This window comes from Halichoeres trimaculatus, unplaced genomic scaffold, assembly GCF_033239565.1.
Source record: "Halichoeres trimaculatus isolate MK-OKI-2021-1 unplaced genomic scaffold, fHalTri1.1 fHalTri1_scaffold_14, whole genome shotgun sequence".
NCBI lineage: Eukaryota > Metazoa > Chordata > Actinopteri > Labriformes > Labridae > Halichoeres > Halichoeres trimaculatus.
The window spans coordinates 28,580,558-28,597,770 of NW_027437192.1; the positions used below are offsets into that span (position 1 = coordinate 28,580,558).

Here is a 17,213-nt window from a genome sequence, read left to right on the forward strand (position 1 = left end):
ACAAGCTGCTGAATGAGGGGAATTTTGTTTTTCAACAGATCAATCAATCTCTGTTGAAAAGAAAGTTGAAATATTCAAGGTGACATGTTGTGACCAACCCTCCAACAAACTCCAACATTTTCATTAAGAATAAAATAAATCTTTTTAAAACTCACAGATCTTCATATCAGCTTTAAGAGCTGTGCTGCTCAACAAATGACCCAACACTTTGAACCCAATCAACAAAGTGAAGACTCAGAAGACTCTTTTCCCGCCTCAATTATCATTTCACACACTATTTTCATTTGGTAATATGTGTGGGTTTTTTTTTTACTATTTAGTGTTTTTCTCTTTTTTCAAGATATTAAAACACAAAAAATACACCTTTATTGTTTAAAACAGTTTAAAAAAATCCAACAATGGGATTAAAAAAAAACAAAAAAACATACTAGATGAGTTTATTTCAACAAGACATTTTATTTTCAAGAAACCTCATTTTTTTCTGACCTAATTTTAGACTTTTATATCCTTTACGAACAACTCAGACATCATTTTTGTCTTCTAACATCTTAAACTAAGACATTTCCATGACTTGTCATGTGACCGTGGCTCATATTAAGTATGTCAGGAATTCCTTTAAGAAAAATAAAACAGAAACACTTGTTTAGATTGTAGTTTTTGCAGTGTATAAGTGGTAACAGTGGTAAGAAGATCAGTCTTTATGTTTGTTACTCATTGATTGACAGTTTGATGTGCTGTTTGTAGTTGTCCATATTTTGTTAAAACCTGCAGAATTAAACACTTCCCCATGAGCTACACTTCCTAAGCTTATTAAGAAACATAAAACTGCTTAATCTCCAAACTTACAAACTTAAATGGTGATTCATTTAGCTCACATTACTGCTGAGCAGGTAGAGCCTCTGTAGGTAACACTGCTACACAGAGCAGGGCTGTTTGGAAATAAGCAAAACAATTAAAACTGGATTAAGTTTTTGTTCCCAATCACATTTTCCTCTGGCTCGCTCGGTACCATTCATATCCAATTAATTGCTCTTGTGAGTCATAGCGTGCCGAGCTGAGACAGAGTGATAAGACCAGAGGCTGTCAATAGAGGAAATGAAGGCTGAGAGGAACAGCAGGAAGCAGACACAACTAACCACAGGAGACCGCATGTTTGCATAATCTTTTCTTAATCGATCTGGAATTGATTTTAGTGCTGTGGAGCGTTGGAGGATTCTTCAAATATGACACAAGATTAAACAGAAAGCAGTATGTAGGTATACTGGGACAGTTTATGGACTCAATGGATTTATTGATTACAGAGTGTTTAAAGATTTTATCTCTGCACAAACTCAAACTGGGTCTGTAACTTGTAACCATTATGAAACTTTAAAGACGTGATGGTGACTGACGACTGAGCTCATCAACAGAATAAGGGGATCTGTAAACCACCTGGTGACTCCTAGAGTTCAAAGACTGAGAAATCCTCTTTCTGGAGCTTTTCCTGCCCTGATGTGAGTTTTATCAAACTCCTTTGATGCGTCAGTTAACATCTTGTCGTTTGCCTGCAGCTACTGAAAACAACCTGTTCGTTTGCTTTCAGTGCAGCTGAGACGTTGTCTGATGCTTTCTATTTATCACGGGCTTAACCTTAATATAAACACTTATTTATGTGAGGAAGACACTTCTGCTTTCAAGTAAAGTGATTCTTTTCAAGAAATATACTTCTTTAAAAGTCTTGGCAGAAAATGTTAGGTAAATGTGTAAAACTACCAATGAAGTTTTTAGTTTAATGACATAAAATCCAAGACATTACTCTACACTGTTTTAAAAAATCTAGCTTTTCAGGAAATGGTCTGTAATATTTTAACAGATTTTCCTGTTTTCTTATAAAACAACAAAATGCTAGTGGATTTACAGATATTTTCAGTGATTTACACAGTCAAATAAAAAAAGAGAAACTTTCAGTTATTAACCATTACTTTTTAAAAGATTTTTTCTCAGTTTTTCAATAAAATTTTACAAAACTTTAAATTACAGAAATTAACAGAAAATTATCTGTAAAATAGCATCCTGGGATGTTTTTTTTTTTTTTTTTTTTTTTTGTATAATGCCAGCTGAATCCTGTACCCTCCTCACTCATGGTTGCAATTCAGTGTTACAAAAAAATAATAATAAAACTTACTGTAAAAAAAAAAAAAAAAAACAGCAATGGCAGCATAGTTTCCAGACAGATACTGTTAAATTACAGTCAAACACTGTAAAAATGCAGAACTACATAAGATAGCTGTAAAAAAACAGGACTTAATCATAAAAAATAAAAATCTGTGAACAAACACTACAAGCACTGGCAGCAAAGTTTCCAGACAAATAACAATTGAACAATAAAATAACAGTCAAACACTGTAGCATTGATCTACGTAAAAAAAAAGACTTTAAAAATACAGGAATGTTTTTTTTTTTTTTTTTTTTTTTTTTTTTTATCAGAGACAAATTTTAAAAAAAAAAGAAAAAAAAGAAGAAAAAAAAAACCCTCCCCAAACAGAAATCACTGCCTTCAGAGAGACTAAGCTTTAAGAAATCAGATTTTGTTGTGTTTTGACTGAATTTATGTTTTTTCACAGTTTAACAGACATTTGTAAACTATGAAATACTAGGTTAATTTATTTTGACCGTAAAACCTAGTCCTGTATTTTTACAGTTATTTCATGTAGTTCCATGTTTTTACTGTGTCTGTAATTTTACGGTATTTGTCCAGAAATTTTGCTGCTTTTACCAATTTTTTTTTACAGATTTTTTTTTTTAAACAAAGTAGCATGGACAAAACTTCCATCAGTCACTGGTTTAGATAATAATATGACTATCTATAAAGCACTTTCCAATGCAGGTAGCAAAATTCTTCAAAGCCAAACACCCCAAAAAAATCTGAAAATAAGCACAAAAACAAACCAATAAAATTGAAGTTAAAATGAGATCAAATGCAGGATAATAGCATGTCTGTAAAATTAAGTCTTAAGTGGTGGAACAGAGACATGCTGAAAAGTCACCAATGATCTTTCGTCTGGACCTTTGTTGGTCTTATTTATTAACTTATTTGTTTATCTTCCCATAGATCAAGTTATTTAATTTATCCCATTACCCTACATCCTTTTAACCCTTCCTGTTTTCTTTGGTGAGTCCATGTTAGTCCTTGAACGTGACCTAAATGATCCCGAAACCAGTCCTAAACAGGAAGCCGGTAAAGATGAGCAAAAACTGCGGTGATGTGGGCACATTTTTGATTCCTGTTCAAAAAATTGAAGTTGAATCATTTTCTGACAATGACAAGTGTAAAGAGATTTACTTTTTTGTAAAAATGTAGAAGTGTGAGTTAGTTTTTTCAGGGCCTGTGCGTATGTCCTACCATTAGCCATGAAAACAGACAGTTTGTACTTAATGGTGAAAAATAAATAAATAAAGAACCAGCATTATGCATGAGGCAAGTTAACACCACAACCGCATTCAATTTTATGGCAATAGACCCCACCATTACAGACGCTAACAGCAGGATTATTGCACCTGTTGGGACGTTTTTAAGGTGGTGGGACCTTGTGCTCATAAGTCACTGTTTAAGACAAAATATGCAACGAGAACAGCTGTTTGCTTATTCTGTATTCATGTGATTAAGTGTCCATTATTCTGCAGAAAAATCAGCTTTTGTTGCTCTTTTCTGACACCATTACCAATCGCTATGGTCATCCCTGTTAATGCAAAGTTGGGTAGGGGCTTCCCAGGCGACATTCTGCACCTGCCTTGCTTTAATTCTGTAATCAGCGAATCAGCCAGTTTTTGAATGCAGCTAACACCACAGGCTGTTCCATAACAGTAAGTTAGTCCTGTCTGTGAAATGACTGACCGTGATTATGAGCCCATGAACTTCACCTTTGCTGAATTTCTGAACTGACTGAATGACTTTTTTCACCTTTGGCTCAAAAGATAGTTCCTGGTCAGAATTTATTTTGATGTTTTTGGCTGAGGATTTAAAAATCATTTGACGAATCACTATGGTTAAAATTGGTTTGAAAACTCTTTGCTGAGGGCAGTCAGTCATTTTTTATTTGTGTCATCTGGTTTTAAAAGTTATTTCCTTCCTAACTTGGAGGAGTCTACAGGTTTGGACTGTTTGTCAAAAAAACAACATTTGACCTTATGACCTTATCTAAATTGTTTTGTTCCCCTTAAAAGACTGCATGCAAAATAACTGGTCTTCAAAATAACTGTCATTAACTGATAGTTGAGATCAGAGATGATAATTGGTTGGAACACTAATTTAAAGATTCACAGTTGAAATAAAAAAACACTTGAACATGAGACTAAACTCTGCAGTTGCAGAAAGTTGCGCTCTGGAGCATGTTGAGGCTCTCGTGTCGCGCTCCCTGATGACAGGGTCCTCTCCCCACCACTCATCCGTGTTTCAGCCACTGTGCTGCTCATCCGGTTGTAAAAGGCACCCCGCTACTCTGTCAAGTAGACAGCATGACACCCCTGTCACCTGCCACACTCTTTGATCCACTCTCGTCAGTGTCTCCCTCTCGCCCACCTCCTGTCAACTCCCATAGCTCACATCTGAAGTTTTATCCCCCGGGGGGAGCGAGCAGCAGACAGCAGAGCCCCTGTGACACACAACTCTGGATGAATTTGTCTTCCTAATGTGTCACGGAGAGCCATTTCTTTTAGCACACTGAATCCTCTTTTTGGACAGTTGTGGAGTGTGACATTTCATCCTAACTGGTGCAGAGGATTGCAATCCCATGGGGGCGATTGTTGAGGGTGGCCGTTCACACAGAGGCACGGTTCAGACGCTAAATGAATGGACCGCCTACGCTGCAAAAAACTGAGATCTGAGCAAGTGTTTGTGTCTTATTCAAGCAAAAAGTGGCTTATTAGACTTAACACGAGCAACAGTCACCTGAAAAGTCCAGAAAATGTCTTATTTAAAGGTGTTAAAAGACTAAAATGATGCCTGAATCGCTTTTTAAGAGTGAAAATATTCAGCCAGTGTTGTAAAAAAATGTACCAGTTGAGGTTCCTTGATTTGATTAAGACATCACTCCTTTATTCAAGACTTTTATAAAGTTGGTGGATTTTTCTTTTTTGCTCTTTACAAGCATTTCAGGTGACTTTTAATACCTTGAACTGCATTATATTTCTGGACTTGTCAGGTATCTGTTGCTCACATTGAGTCTGATAGATCATTTTTGTTAGAAATAGGTCATTAAGGCTCACTCAGATATCAATTTTTCAGTGATTTTTTTTACACTTTTGGTGTTTAATAAGTGACATGGATACTCATGCATGTCCAAATGTGTGAATAATCAGGTTCAAAGATATCTGAAGTACATTGTCTGTGCAGAGATCCACCATATCCCTTCAGCAGGGTCTCTGGATGCATGATTAAATTGTCGTGATGCAATAGGATGTCAAGTTCATTTAATTATTCAAGGCTGCATTTCAACAAAGTGAAAGCTGCAGAGACTCATTCATCCCGCCATGAGTCCAAAGCTGGTGTGTGCCTTCATTGGCAAGTATCGGGGAGTGCACGGGCAGTCCATCATCATTCCTACACAGCTCCTGGCAGGAGGGGGGCCAGGCCTCAGCGGTCGGCCGCTCACTGAGGCAGCTGTTAAAGATGAGGAGGATGAGATGAAATGTGCAGACCCAAAGGGGCTCCCTCCCTCATTCATCTTTCTTTTGCGCTCATCTCTTGTGCGGCCTCCCCGCGCCGTCTCCCGTCACTCCCTCTGCCTGCGGCTAATCCCTCTGATTAGGCAGATCGAGCTGAATGTCAGTTTGGGGTAGAAGTGGTGGAGCGGACAGGACGGAGGCTGCTGTAATGATGAGTAACGGTGCCTCCGACAGAAAGAGAGCATCCACTCACTGGTTTGCTGGTGGCAGGACTGGTTGTAGCCAGTTCAGACTGCTTTGTGTGACAACAGTGTTTTTATTTACAGACCTGATATAGTCCAGTTGTGACGGCCTGATCTGTAAACACACATCTAAATATGACTGTAGCGTCTGTTGGCGAGGGGCATGGATTTCAGAGTCTTGGTCCCTTTCTGTAATAGAGTAAATATTGACCCGTAATGTGTCAGTGGACTTTGTTTGCATGCAGGTAAACAGCCTGTGTCTGCAGAGCTGAAAACACTCTGACAAAGAAACAACACAGACTATCACCTGCTACATGTTAGCTTTTTACTGATCTCTGGAGCTGTGATCTCCAATTTAGCGCACATTTTCATGGGTTTAAGACATTTCCTTGCCTATGTCCTGCATCTGTCTGATGAAATACCAAAATATAGTAGTGAAAGTGCTACGGTCTGATACTGTGCTCCACTGAAAGATTCAGTGGCGGTACACAGTACCAGGAAGATGGGAAAGCATCTGTCCGCTAAAGCTCTCATTCAGAACCAGTAACAGCTGCACTTTGGGTCAGAAGATAGCTGTACTAGCAATATGCAGTCTTAAGATCTACTTTTTCTGTTTAAAAATTCCTTTGAACACATTCTGAATTGTTCCTGAACTGTCTGAGCTGTGTTATAGTCCATGCTGGACAGAGCCTTGGCTGGGCATCTCCCTCTGTTCCTCCAGGCTCCTGTTCTGCATCTCTCCCCCTCTCAGTTTTGGCTGGGAATCTACCACACTTAACCTCTCTTTTTTCTCATTAAAAGAAAAAAGAAAAAAATCTCAAATTGCATTTCTAGGACTGATAATTCAGGTTTTTAGCATGAGGTCAACTGGTGTGTAATACATATGGCCATGGTTGAGAAGAAGATGTTTGACTTTTACCTCCAGGAGAGTTGAGTCCTGTCTTTCACTGTAACTTATTTCATGAGTTAAACCCCCCATTTAGCACAAATCCATCTTTTGAGGAGCAGAGCAGCATCAAGCAGGCAAGGTGCGCAAGCGGGGGCGTGTCCAGACTTTTTAGATTTGGGTGCCCCGACCAAGGCACCAGGGATTATATGAGCTGACATTCCAATATCATCTCCAAAATTCATCAAATAAAACTTATACAAACCAAACTTGACTAAATCGAAGAATTTAAAAAAAAAAATAAAGAAAAAAATACAGCTAAAATCTTAGTGAACAGTAGCGCACCAAAATAATACTGTAAAAGCTTTCTTCAGTCATATTCTAAAATTCAAAATGTATAAAATTAATTATTTTTGATATAATTGTGAAGTACATTTTTCACAACTACCAGTAATCTCTGCATTTTCCTTTAAAACCAAATGTAGACTGGGGGTGTTGTCAGCAGCTACTGAAAGTAACTAAAAAGTAACTTGTATTCTAACTGAGTTACTTTTTAAAACCAAGTAATCACTAAAGTAACTAAAGCCATTGCTAACTAAAACAACAGCTGTTGACTCTCCTGTTTTGGTCGAGACACTGTCATGTTTCACCTCTCTTCAGCTTGCAGAGGTTGCCACAAAATTTCAAATCCAGAACTTCACAGGTTCACAGACGTCAAGAAAAGTCACTTGCATACAATAAAGTACACCAACGAAATTGCGCACATTCTTGTGGTTGGCTGACTGAATTTCAATACTTTACTGTAGGCATGTGGAGTCATAGGCCTACAGTTGTTTCTATTTGTTTGGGTTTTGACTTTGCTATTGTAAAATGCATGAAGTGAGAGGGAGATGAAGGTTTCAGTAAAAGTACAGCAAGAATTTAGAACTACTCTCACCCCTGCCAAAGTTTCCCCTGTCTACACCAGAAGCCCTGAAATATCCTCCCTCGCCTCCAGGAGCTGAATCATTCTGGACTGATAGCTGATGGGCTCTGAGATTGCTGCATGATTGACTTATATTTTTGCAAGAGAAGGTTTAAGCTTGTGTCAGCTACAAGGACACAAATCAGCCAAACCTTGTTTCACCCTCCTGGGGAAAAGAGCAAACGTCTTTCAAATCAGCGAGGACATTTCTCTCTCTGTCTGCTCTCTGTCCCCTCAGTACTGATGTCTCCTCCGTGACATTGCTTTGTGCTTTTACGCCACGATGTCTGATCTGTCTGATGTTCAGCCAAGCAGCAGGCGGCTGCAGCTATCACCTCCCCGCTCCAGCCCTCCAGAAGTCCTCAGCTCCTGCTCGTCCACGCCTGGCTGAAGGCGTTACCGTCCTCTCAGTTTATCTAACGTCTCAGCAGAACACTCCAAGATCCCGGCCATATTGAAGGACAGAAATAGACCCCTGTGTGCCTGAAACTGGACATTTGGCATGACAGGGACATACAGATCTGCAATCAGAGCGTTCACACATGACAGCACTAATTAGGCTTCCTCCGTTAACCATTGATTCTCTGCCAAGGCCGTGTTCGAGCCTCCTATTACACCTCATTCATGCTCCAAGAGATGGGGATGTAGGGGCTTGTGTTGTATGCTATCTCTTCAGGCACTTTGATGTGTTATTTCTCATTGATTCACCCCTCTGTAACCCCACAGCGCGAGCTTGTAAAGTCAGCTGCAACTGTTGCTGTCTCCTTCCCCCATCAGAGTTTCTCTTTTATGCTGCACAGGGAAAAAATTTAAGGTAAAAAGTGCACTTGTCAGCAGAAATCTCCGACTGTGCCGCAACAGAGAACACTACCTATGTCTGTCTAACAAGGAATAACCCATTCTCATTTCTTCATGCATATATCCATCTATTTGTTTTCCATCGATGTTTAGAGGAGCGGACATCCGTCTCCTCTCCTAAATCAGAAATTGGATGGGATATGTTACTCCTCTAGCGTGCTTAAGGTCTACTCTTGGGTATGCTCTAAATTGGATGTGCCCAGAATACCTCCACGAGGTAACTTTTAAGAGGCATCCTAATTACCTGTCAGGACCACCTCAGCAGGCTCAGCTCAGAGTCGGGGTTCTGCCTTGTTATTCTTCAGGATGTCCCAAAATCCACAAGCTCAACTACTTTTTAAGAAAGTGGAAATGATATAACCAGTATCCTGATTACCCCGAGAAGGAAACAGTGTCACTGCTTGTCTCTGTCGATGTGGAAGTCCTGAAACAAGTTAAAGCAGATTCTGGAACAACTTCACCCATTTCCAAGGTGCAGAGAGAGAGAAGTCTGAAAAACCCTTTAATGAGATAGATTTCAGATTTCATAGACTGTGTAACATACCATATTTTCTGGGCTATAAGTCACAATTATTTTGAAATTTATTGCACATAACATAAGAACATATCTAAAACCTGAGTAAGCTAAATTAATGAAACAAACCAGTGACTCTGACAGGCAAGCTACCTGTAAGCAAGTTCACCAAGCTCATATATTCATATAGTATTTATACAAGCCAAGCGCAACCTCCAGCAACTGCAGGATTTACTGTTTACTCATTGGTTCATGTCAGTCAGTATGATTATAGTTATATATATGTAAGTCCTACCTGACAGTAAATAACAGGGTCAGCCAAACGATGAAAAAAGTGTAACTTATTATCTGTCAGATACGGTAATGACAAAGCCTCTGTGACATCACTCATTTTTTTCTGGTACAGAATTTTAAAGCCTGTAGTGAACAGAGCCATGCCCATATATGGGCAAAACTTGTCACTTTAATAGTTTTGAAAACATAAATTTATTTAGAACAAAAAAAAAAAAAGAAAAAGGCACCCCCAGTATATCATTCATTCATTCATTTTCTGAATCTCTTATCCTGTTCAGGGTTGCTGGTGGCTGGAGCCTATCCCAGCTGTCATTGGGTGAGAGGCGGGGTACATCCTGGACTGGTCGCCAGTCAATCACAGGGCTGACACATAGACTGACAACCAGTCACTCACACACACTCACACCTACGGACAATTTAAAGTGACCAATTAACCTGATTAGCATGCTTTTTGACTGTGAGAGGAAGCCGGGGGACCCAGAGAGAACCCATGTATGACAGGGAGAACATGCAAACTCCACACAAAAAGGCCCACCGCTCGAGGTGGGGATTTGGACCGGTTATCTTCTTGTTGTGAGGCTGCAGCCCTAACCGTAGGGCCACCGTGCCACCCACCCCCAGTATATTGTTTGCTAATAGAGAAATTAGCTATTTAGACCTTACATTGCAGAGCAGATGGACCTGCCTGATTCAGTATCTGAACTCCTGCAGATCTATCTTGCCAGGCTCCAATGGCCAACGATTTCATTCGGCTAAATTCTGACCGGCCCAATCAGGGAAGAGAGGCAGAAGCTGTGGAGGCAGACGTGACGTCAGCAGACTTTCATACTTGTCAGCGTTCCTTTGATTCTTAAGTTAAATTGATAAAAACGGAAGCTGTCGTCTAACGCCTTTTACACAGCGGTTTCTCGTGATTCAGTAGTTGTTCATCTATTGTTTCTTAGAAGCATCGGCTCAAATAAGCTACGTCATACCGTGGCTTGATGTGGATTGGTCAGTGGTGAGTGTGTTAATCAGAACGGTCGTCCAATCACCAGCTGCATATTTTTTTTAAAGTCCTGCCTCTGAAAACAAATCGGAAGAGCTGCTACCAAGATGGACTAATGAAATAATTCCATGGTGGATATATGAAACTGTCCGTCTGGCGTGTCAGGTTAATTTGGACCCAAACCAGTTTTTGAACGGGGCTTTGAACATTTTTATTCGAACCAGCCTTATTCAGACACTTAATTCAAAAGTCAGACACACTCGATCATTTGCATCCACTTCCACATGTCAGCCAATATGGCTTTGATAACGTGGGTTGGACAGTTGGAGATGTGGCTCAAGGTCAATTATTGTTCTAGCTTGAGTGTCCAATGAGGGGGCTAAATGAGGTTGATTCTATAAATGGGACTTCACTTTTAACCTGCAGAGAAAAGATTAAAAATGTTCTTGTAGTTAAAGTCTGATTGTAAAACTAATTTAAAATCAAAACCTTTGTTTAGGTTTATTCATAAAATAACAGGATCTCTCCACTGGAAAGTGCCTTTAACCTGCATTCTTTAAGATGACCAGCAGGGGGCTGCTCTTATAGTTTCTGATCCACCCCGAGTGCTTTGAAGCACTCCTCTGTTATTAAAGCATCATTTTGATTTGTAATTTACTGCCGTTGCTTTGAGTAAATTTGACCAAAAAGTGGGGTGTGCTTCAGGATATATCTATTCGTAAGTGCCACCTCAGTGACCTGTCAGTCAACTTAAAGTCAGGCCTTTGATGGGTTTTGTTAAAGGCTCTGGTAAAAATCAAAACCAAGTAAAAAGAAAAGTGAGTGAAATATCTGAGTGACATGAAATGACTGTTTTAATCAGGAGGATGACTGGTGGAAGTGCATGTTGTAAATGTAAAAGGCATGTAAAAAAATATACTTTCACCTTGATGTGCTGCCCTTCTTATTCCAAAGAAGACATTTACTCTGTTCCAACTGGTGTTCATGTTTTTACTGTGTTTAAGGTTTGTTTTAGTTTTAACACTTGAAACTGAGAAAACAAAAAAGCTGCTTCTCTCACAGTTTTGACAAACATCTTGCAAAATCATGAAGTGTCGAGTTCACAGTTTTCTCTTTATTGATTTCGTTCTCTCCTCCTCCTCAGAGCCGATGCGTGCCTTGCGGGGTCTGACTGCTACAGAGATCCAGCCCCGGCAGCTTGCCCTTCAGTGGGAGCCACTCGGCTACAACCTCACCCGCTGTCACACGTACTCCTTGTCCTTGTGCTACCGCTACTCCATGCCAACAGGGGGCAGTGGGGGGAACAACGCCACCGTCAGAGAGTGCCTGTCTGTGGAGCGAAACACATCTCACTTCACCCTCCGTGACCTCCCGCCTTTCCGCCCGATCCACGTCCGGCTAGCTCTGAGCAACCCCGAAGGCAAGAAAGAGAGCAGAGAGGTCACCTTCCAGACAGAAGAAGACAGTGAGTGGGCAATTTTATCTCCACTTTTCATCAATGTCACAGTTAGTGCAGGCAAGGAACAACAAAAGAATACATTTCAACAATTCAGCACATATTTACACAACAACCATTTTCCTCAGACATCAGTGTCAGCTTTGGCGAGCCAGGAGCTCATATATACACATACACTGTTGTGCTGCCGGGTTTGAGCTTCTAAGACATATAGGGCCTCTTAAAATCTGATGTGAGTCTTTTGTTGAATCTGACTTTTAAAGCTGTGTTCTACAAATGCTCCTCTTTCCTTTCTATTGTTTTTTTCTTTTTTTACATTATTAGAAAACCAAACTGAAAAAAATTCAGATGATGCTCCTCAGAGTATAACATGTTTCAGTACTGGTGTGTGAGCAGTTAAAGGCCCTGTGAGGACTTTTCAAAGGGCGTCAAAATAGTCATTTTTACATGTTTTGCAAGTTAGCTGTTAAGCTACAAATCAGTCTGCTCTGAAAAAACATCCATGAGATCTTCACGAGACGTGCTGAAACAATGAGGTCATCAATGTAAGGATCTCCTAACTGGTTTACTACATGTTAGAGAGGTGGGCCACAAACACCAAGGTCTGCCCAGGCCTCCAGAGGGCTGACCAATCAGAGAGAAGGGGTTTGTAGAGCGGGGCGCCTTAAAGAGACAGCAGCTAAAACAAAGTGTCTCAGACAGAGGAAAAAAAAATAAATGTTTTTTTTTTGAGCTGTGAATCATGTTAACCCCTTGATGCCTGTTGTCTCAAATTTGTGACATACCTTGTCAGGTCTTGATACCTTTGTTTCTCATTATAACCTATTGATTCAAATTCTACATAACCATATTAGATCCATTTTGTCACCTTATGTTGGTCAGGAGATGAACTTCTCATGTCTATATATAATATAACTTTGTTATAACTGTTGTGTGTATTATACTCAAATTTACAATCTCCACTTAATTTAACATCTGTAGGAATGCAAAAACACAGAAAACAATCCATCTTAATAATTGTTAATTCAGGCAGTAAGGGGTCAAGATGCTACAGGGTTACCATAGGGACAGTATGAAGCCTAAAACAGCACAATGGCCTCTCTTTAAGGAATTAAGCAGCATTGATGGGAAAAAGAGGAAAATGCCAGGCACACAAACACACACTGGCACTGACACAGGCTGGTTTCTTAGCCTATTCACTCTACCACCAGGATGCCAGAAACTGGTTTAGTCAGACTCAATAAGGAAAATGCAGTGTATGCATGTATTGTTTAGAAAAGGAGGTCATAAGTGAAAGACTTGCCTACATTTTGCAGTTTTTTTTTTCTGCTTGCTATTTTTTGACTTTTTCATGGTTCTTATGATGTATAAAAGGCATCTAAAGATGTCCCATTTGCCACTTTATCCTCCCTTATTGTACGAAAACATATACGTCCTTTCAGTGTTAGTGTTACTGCTCGCCTAATTCCATGGGTCTGTTATGTTGGAACTGCTTTTAACCAATAGGGGCAGCCCAGAGTCAAAAGTTTATGACAACAACAGAAAACTCAAAAACAAACATGACGACTGTGGAAGAGCTTTGCGGACGTACCTCTATATAAAAGACAAAAACAGAGACAGCGCTAAAGAAAGCAGTGATTTGTGAGGCTGTTTAATACATCGCAAAACTTTTTCCATTGTTATTTCTTCTTCGCGTCTCAATAAAGCTTTGTATTGGACTGTAACAGCAACACTGCCCCCATGGTTCCTGTTGGTACTGCTCCAGTTGGTCTGTATTAGGGATTTTATCAATATCAATGCCCTTATTGATTCTGCTTATTGATCCAATTCTTTATTGATTCCCTTATCAGTTCCTTCTTTTTCAAGTGAATAAATATGTAGTTGGTCACTGGATCCGAATGTCTCCTGGCATAAATATAAAGACATAAGTAAAAATTGCATGTCAAGTGACGTTGATTTACTGTTTTGTAATGTGTTACTGACTCAAGTAGGCCATCTAGTGTCTCAAAGTGGTTATAGCATTATTCTAAGTTGTGTGGAACCTTGCCGTAGTTATGAAGCCAACCATGAGCCTAACTTTTCTTTCATTTGCTTAAAAGTAATTTGACATTTAGAGTTTGTAGTATTGTTTAAAAGAGTAGTTGAGAAGTTGTGACATGTTTCTGTGATGAAAGTTGAAATTCTACTCTGAAGCCAAAGTTGTACCGATGTATGTTAACTGCTAGCTATAGATGCAATTTTCCATATACATTAGCATCAAGATAGCACTATTTTGTTTATATTGTTTTTGGTAAATAAGGAGATTTATACCATGTTGAATATATTGAATAAGAATCTCTTGTGAGAGAGTAATGTAGATTTCTTTGTGTGTTCAGTTCATCAGTAAAACTTTAAGCTAGAAATCCTTAAACAGGGTTTTCTTGGGAAATGTTAACTAACTTCTAAGCTAAGAAAGCTGCGGCAAACTAGTCACATAAGGTCCTGCAGCTCTGGCATAGTGTAAAGAGTCGATAAGAGAATCATTAAGCACAAAGGCTAACAATATCAATGGATTGAAACATTTTTATGGATCCTCAACAGGAACCAGTTTTCGATTCCCGACCCTAGTCCATATCCATAAGCTTTATGGACACATGCAAAAATACAGATCCTGGTATTTAATATAGGGCATAAATGGGCCTTAACTTGCGCTTATATTTTGAAGTGTAAAAAATAAACAGCACTGTTATTTTGCTGTAAAGATCACCATTATAGAGAATTTAATGATAGGAAATACATGTCTTTGTATGCGTTCTAATTTTAAAGACAGAGCTTTGAAATAGCAGCTTTAAGTGTCACCAACATCAACACATCCTGATTTAAAAACACAACAGAAAAGAGAAAGTCTAACTGGCTTAAATAGAATAAAACAGACACCAACAGGAAAATGAGCGAGCTCTGCAGCATCATTAGAGGAAAATGAGGATGTGTTTTTATGCATTCACTGAAGCTCCTTACTGTCACACTTCATCAGCTCTTGCTTCAAAAAGTCTTGAATTTCTAGTTTTCGTGCATGCTCCTTCATGCTCAGATAATTATTGTGCACTGCTTACACAAATCTATGCCTTTAGTCATCTAGTAGCTGGAAAAAAAAGGAAAAAAATACACAAATATTGACTTACAAAATAAGCTGGATCAGCGTAACTAAATGGAAGATCAGCCTTTTAAATGGCAACCAGTGAAACATTAATCAGCCCGGGCCACGGCCGGTGGCAAAACGCTAAAATGATTTTGCTTATCTTTGAATTAATATTTTTCCTGTGTACATCAGCAGATTAGACACTTTCTAATGCAAATTCCCGGAGAAGGTCACACTCCTATTGTTATGTGGAATAAGCAATATTTCTCAATGTAATTTAAGGCCACTCCGGGACATTCTTGACCCAGAGGAGAGACTGCGGAGGAGTGGAGGAAAGGATATAAAACAGGCATCATTTTTCAAAGATTTTAGTGTTTAATGATAGCATTTATTGACATTTCATGTTACAGATGCACTTGTAAACACAAAGCAGCATAAGCAATGTGGGAAAAAGACATTTATCTCCTCCTACATGTTGCTGTCTCGCATAAATTCAGCTGCATAAACAAAGTGAGACACATTGTTTAATTGTATTTATTACATTTTCAAAAGCCCCAACCTCACTTATGTGCCATTAAGAACACGCACTGATTTTTTTTCTTGTTTTTCTGGGTTTTTCAAATGCCAGCCCTGATGGAAAGAGTTGTCTTTGAGCCGCTGAACGGCAGCCTGTCAGTCTGACAGTCCCCAATCCTCATGTCACAAGAAGAGCCGCAATCATCCTCACAACTACAGTAATTGAGCCGCCGCCGCTGACAGTTCCTCTCGCCTGCTTCCTATTGGGCTCAACAATCATACCTTGCTGCAGCGTTTTGCTCGCACGCCGTCTCCGTTGACCGGACGGGACAGATTTGGCTGCCCGGGATTGATGGGTGCAGCAGGATTTTCCTCTGTGGTCTAACCCCCCCTCTCAGATTCAACTACTGTGGACTCCCTACTACCTTCAAAAATAGAAAGAACCAGCGAGCCCTTTTCTTTTTCCTTTTGAGCATTGCAATCATAAAAACATCAGACCTGCCAAAGTGTAAGAATGATGGTCTGCAGATAATTATGTGAATGAGTTCAAAGGGTTAAGGCGGCTGTGGAGTAAAATGATTCCACACAAAGTTAAAGGCAAACAGTAAACTTTTAAGAGAACAGTTTAACAAGAAAATGACATTTTACAGCAGGAGAAAGACCACTAAAAGCCCCTGTGAGGAGCTTTTACCCAGTATGAGACAGATTTAAATCAATAACAATGCATCTTTATGAGGCAAAAAATTAACACAACCTTCAGAGACAGATAAAACATTTTTGTTGTTGTAGTTTTCAATGCCTGAAATAACTTTTAGAGGTGAGACTTATGATCCTCTTTCTTAGTCCTGGCTAAAAGTCTGGGAGCTGACTTCTGCACCAACTGTTTTCTATCCAGGGATTATCTTTGAGATATCTTCAAGACGATAAGGGAGCCTTAACCTTTTGACTGTGCTGTGGCTGGACTTACAAGACAGGGGGAAAGAAAAAGTCCATTTATGGAGCTAAATCAAGGCCCAAAGTTTTGTAAATTAAAAAAATATATACACAAATATTAAATAAATAAAACTGAAAGTTTTGAGTGTGATCCTAAAAAACAACAACAACAAAAAAAACATAAATAAATTAAACAATAATCAAAAAAGAAAATCAATTATTTTTTTCAATCCAAAAATAGCTCTTGATTTTTTTTAAACAAATCTTTATTTTCAGCTTTGACTCTTAAAAATATTTACCGTTTGAGGTGTAATTTTTTTTTTTCACGTGCAATTTTCTTTTTGTCAGATTTTAGTTATTAATTTATCCGTTTATTTTATTTTATTTTATTTTATTTATTTATTTATTTTATTTATTTATTTATTTTTTTATTTTATTCTATTTTATTTTATTTATCTCATTTTATTTTATTTTGGAAACCAAAAACAAGATTTGAATGTAGAATAAAAAGGAATCTGGAAAAACAGAAAATTGCACCTGAAAAAATTAACACCTTTAATGTTGAAATTATTTGATAGTTTAAAACTTAAAATAAAAGCTACTTTATGAATTGAAAAATAATTTCTCATGTTTTTTTGTGGTTGTTTTGTTTGTTTAATTCAGGATCAAAATTTAATTTCCTGGTTCCATTTTTTTTTTTTCCTTTTCTTCAAATATACGGAACCTATGGCCTTGATTTAGCTCCATATCCATCAAGCTGTTGCTGACATTGATTACAAAAAGAAGCCCCATTAACTCAAA

At 38.7% G+C, this 17,213-nt stretch overlaps 1 protein-coding gene across 6 annotated transcripts in view; it reads left to right on the forward strand.

Moving 5' to 3' along the window:
- Positions 1 to 17,213, forward strand: part of LOC141803549 (receptor-type tyrosine-protein phosphatase U-like) — a 348,868-nt gene that overhangs the window by 217,277 nt on the left and 114,378 nt on the right. For all 6 annotated transcript variants that reach the window (XM_074687661.1, XM_074687662.1, XM_074687657.1 and 3 more), the window contains exon 8: positions 11,534 to 11,854. In XM_074687661.1, the coding sequence (XP_074543762.1) occupies positions 11,534 to 11,854 (321 nt within the window). The remainder of the gene's footprint in view (positions 1 to 11,533; positions 11,855 to 17,213) is intronic.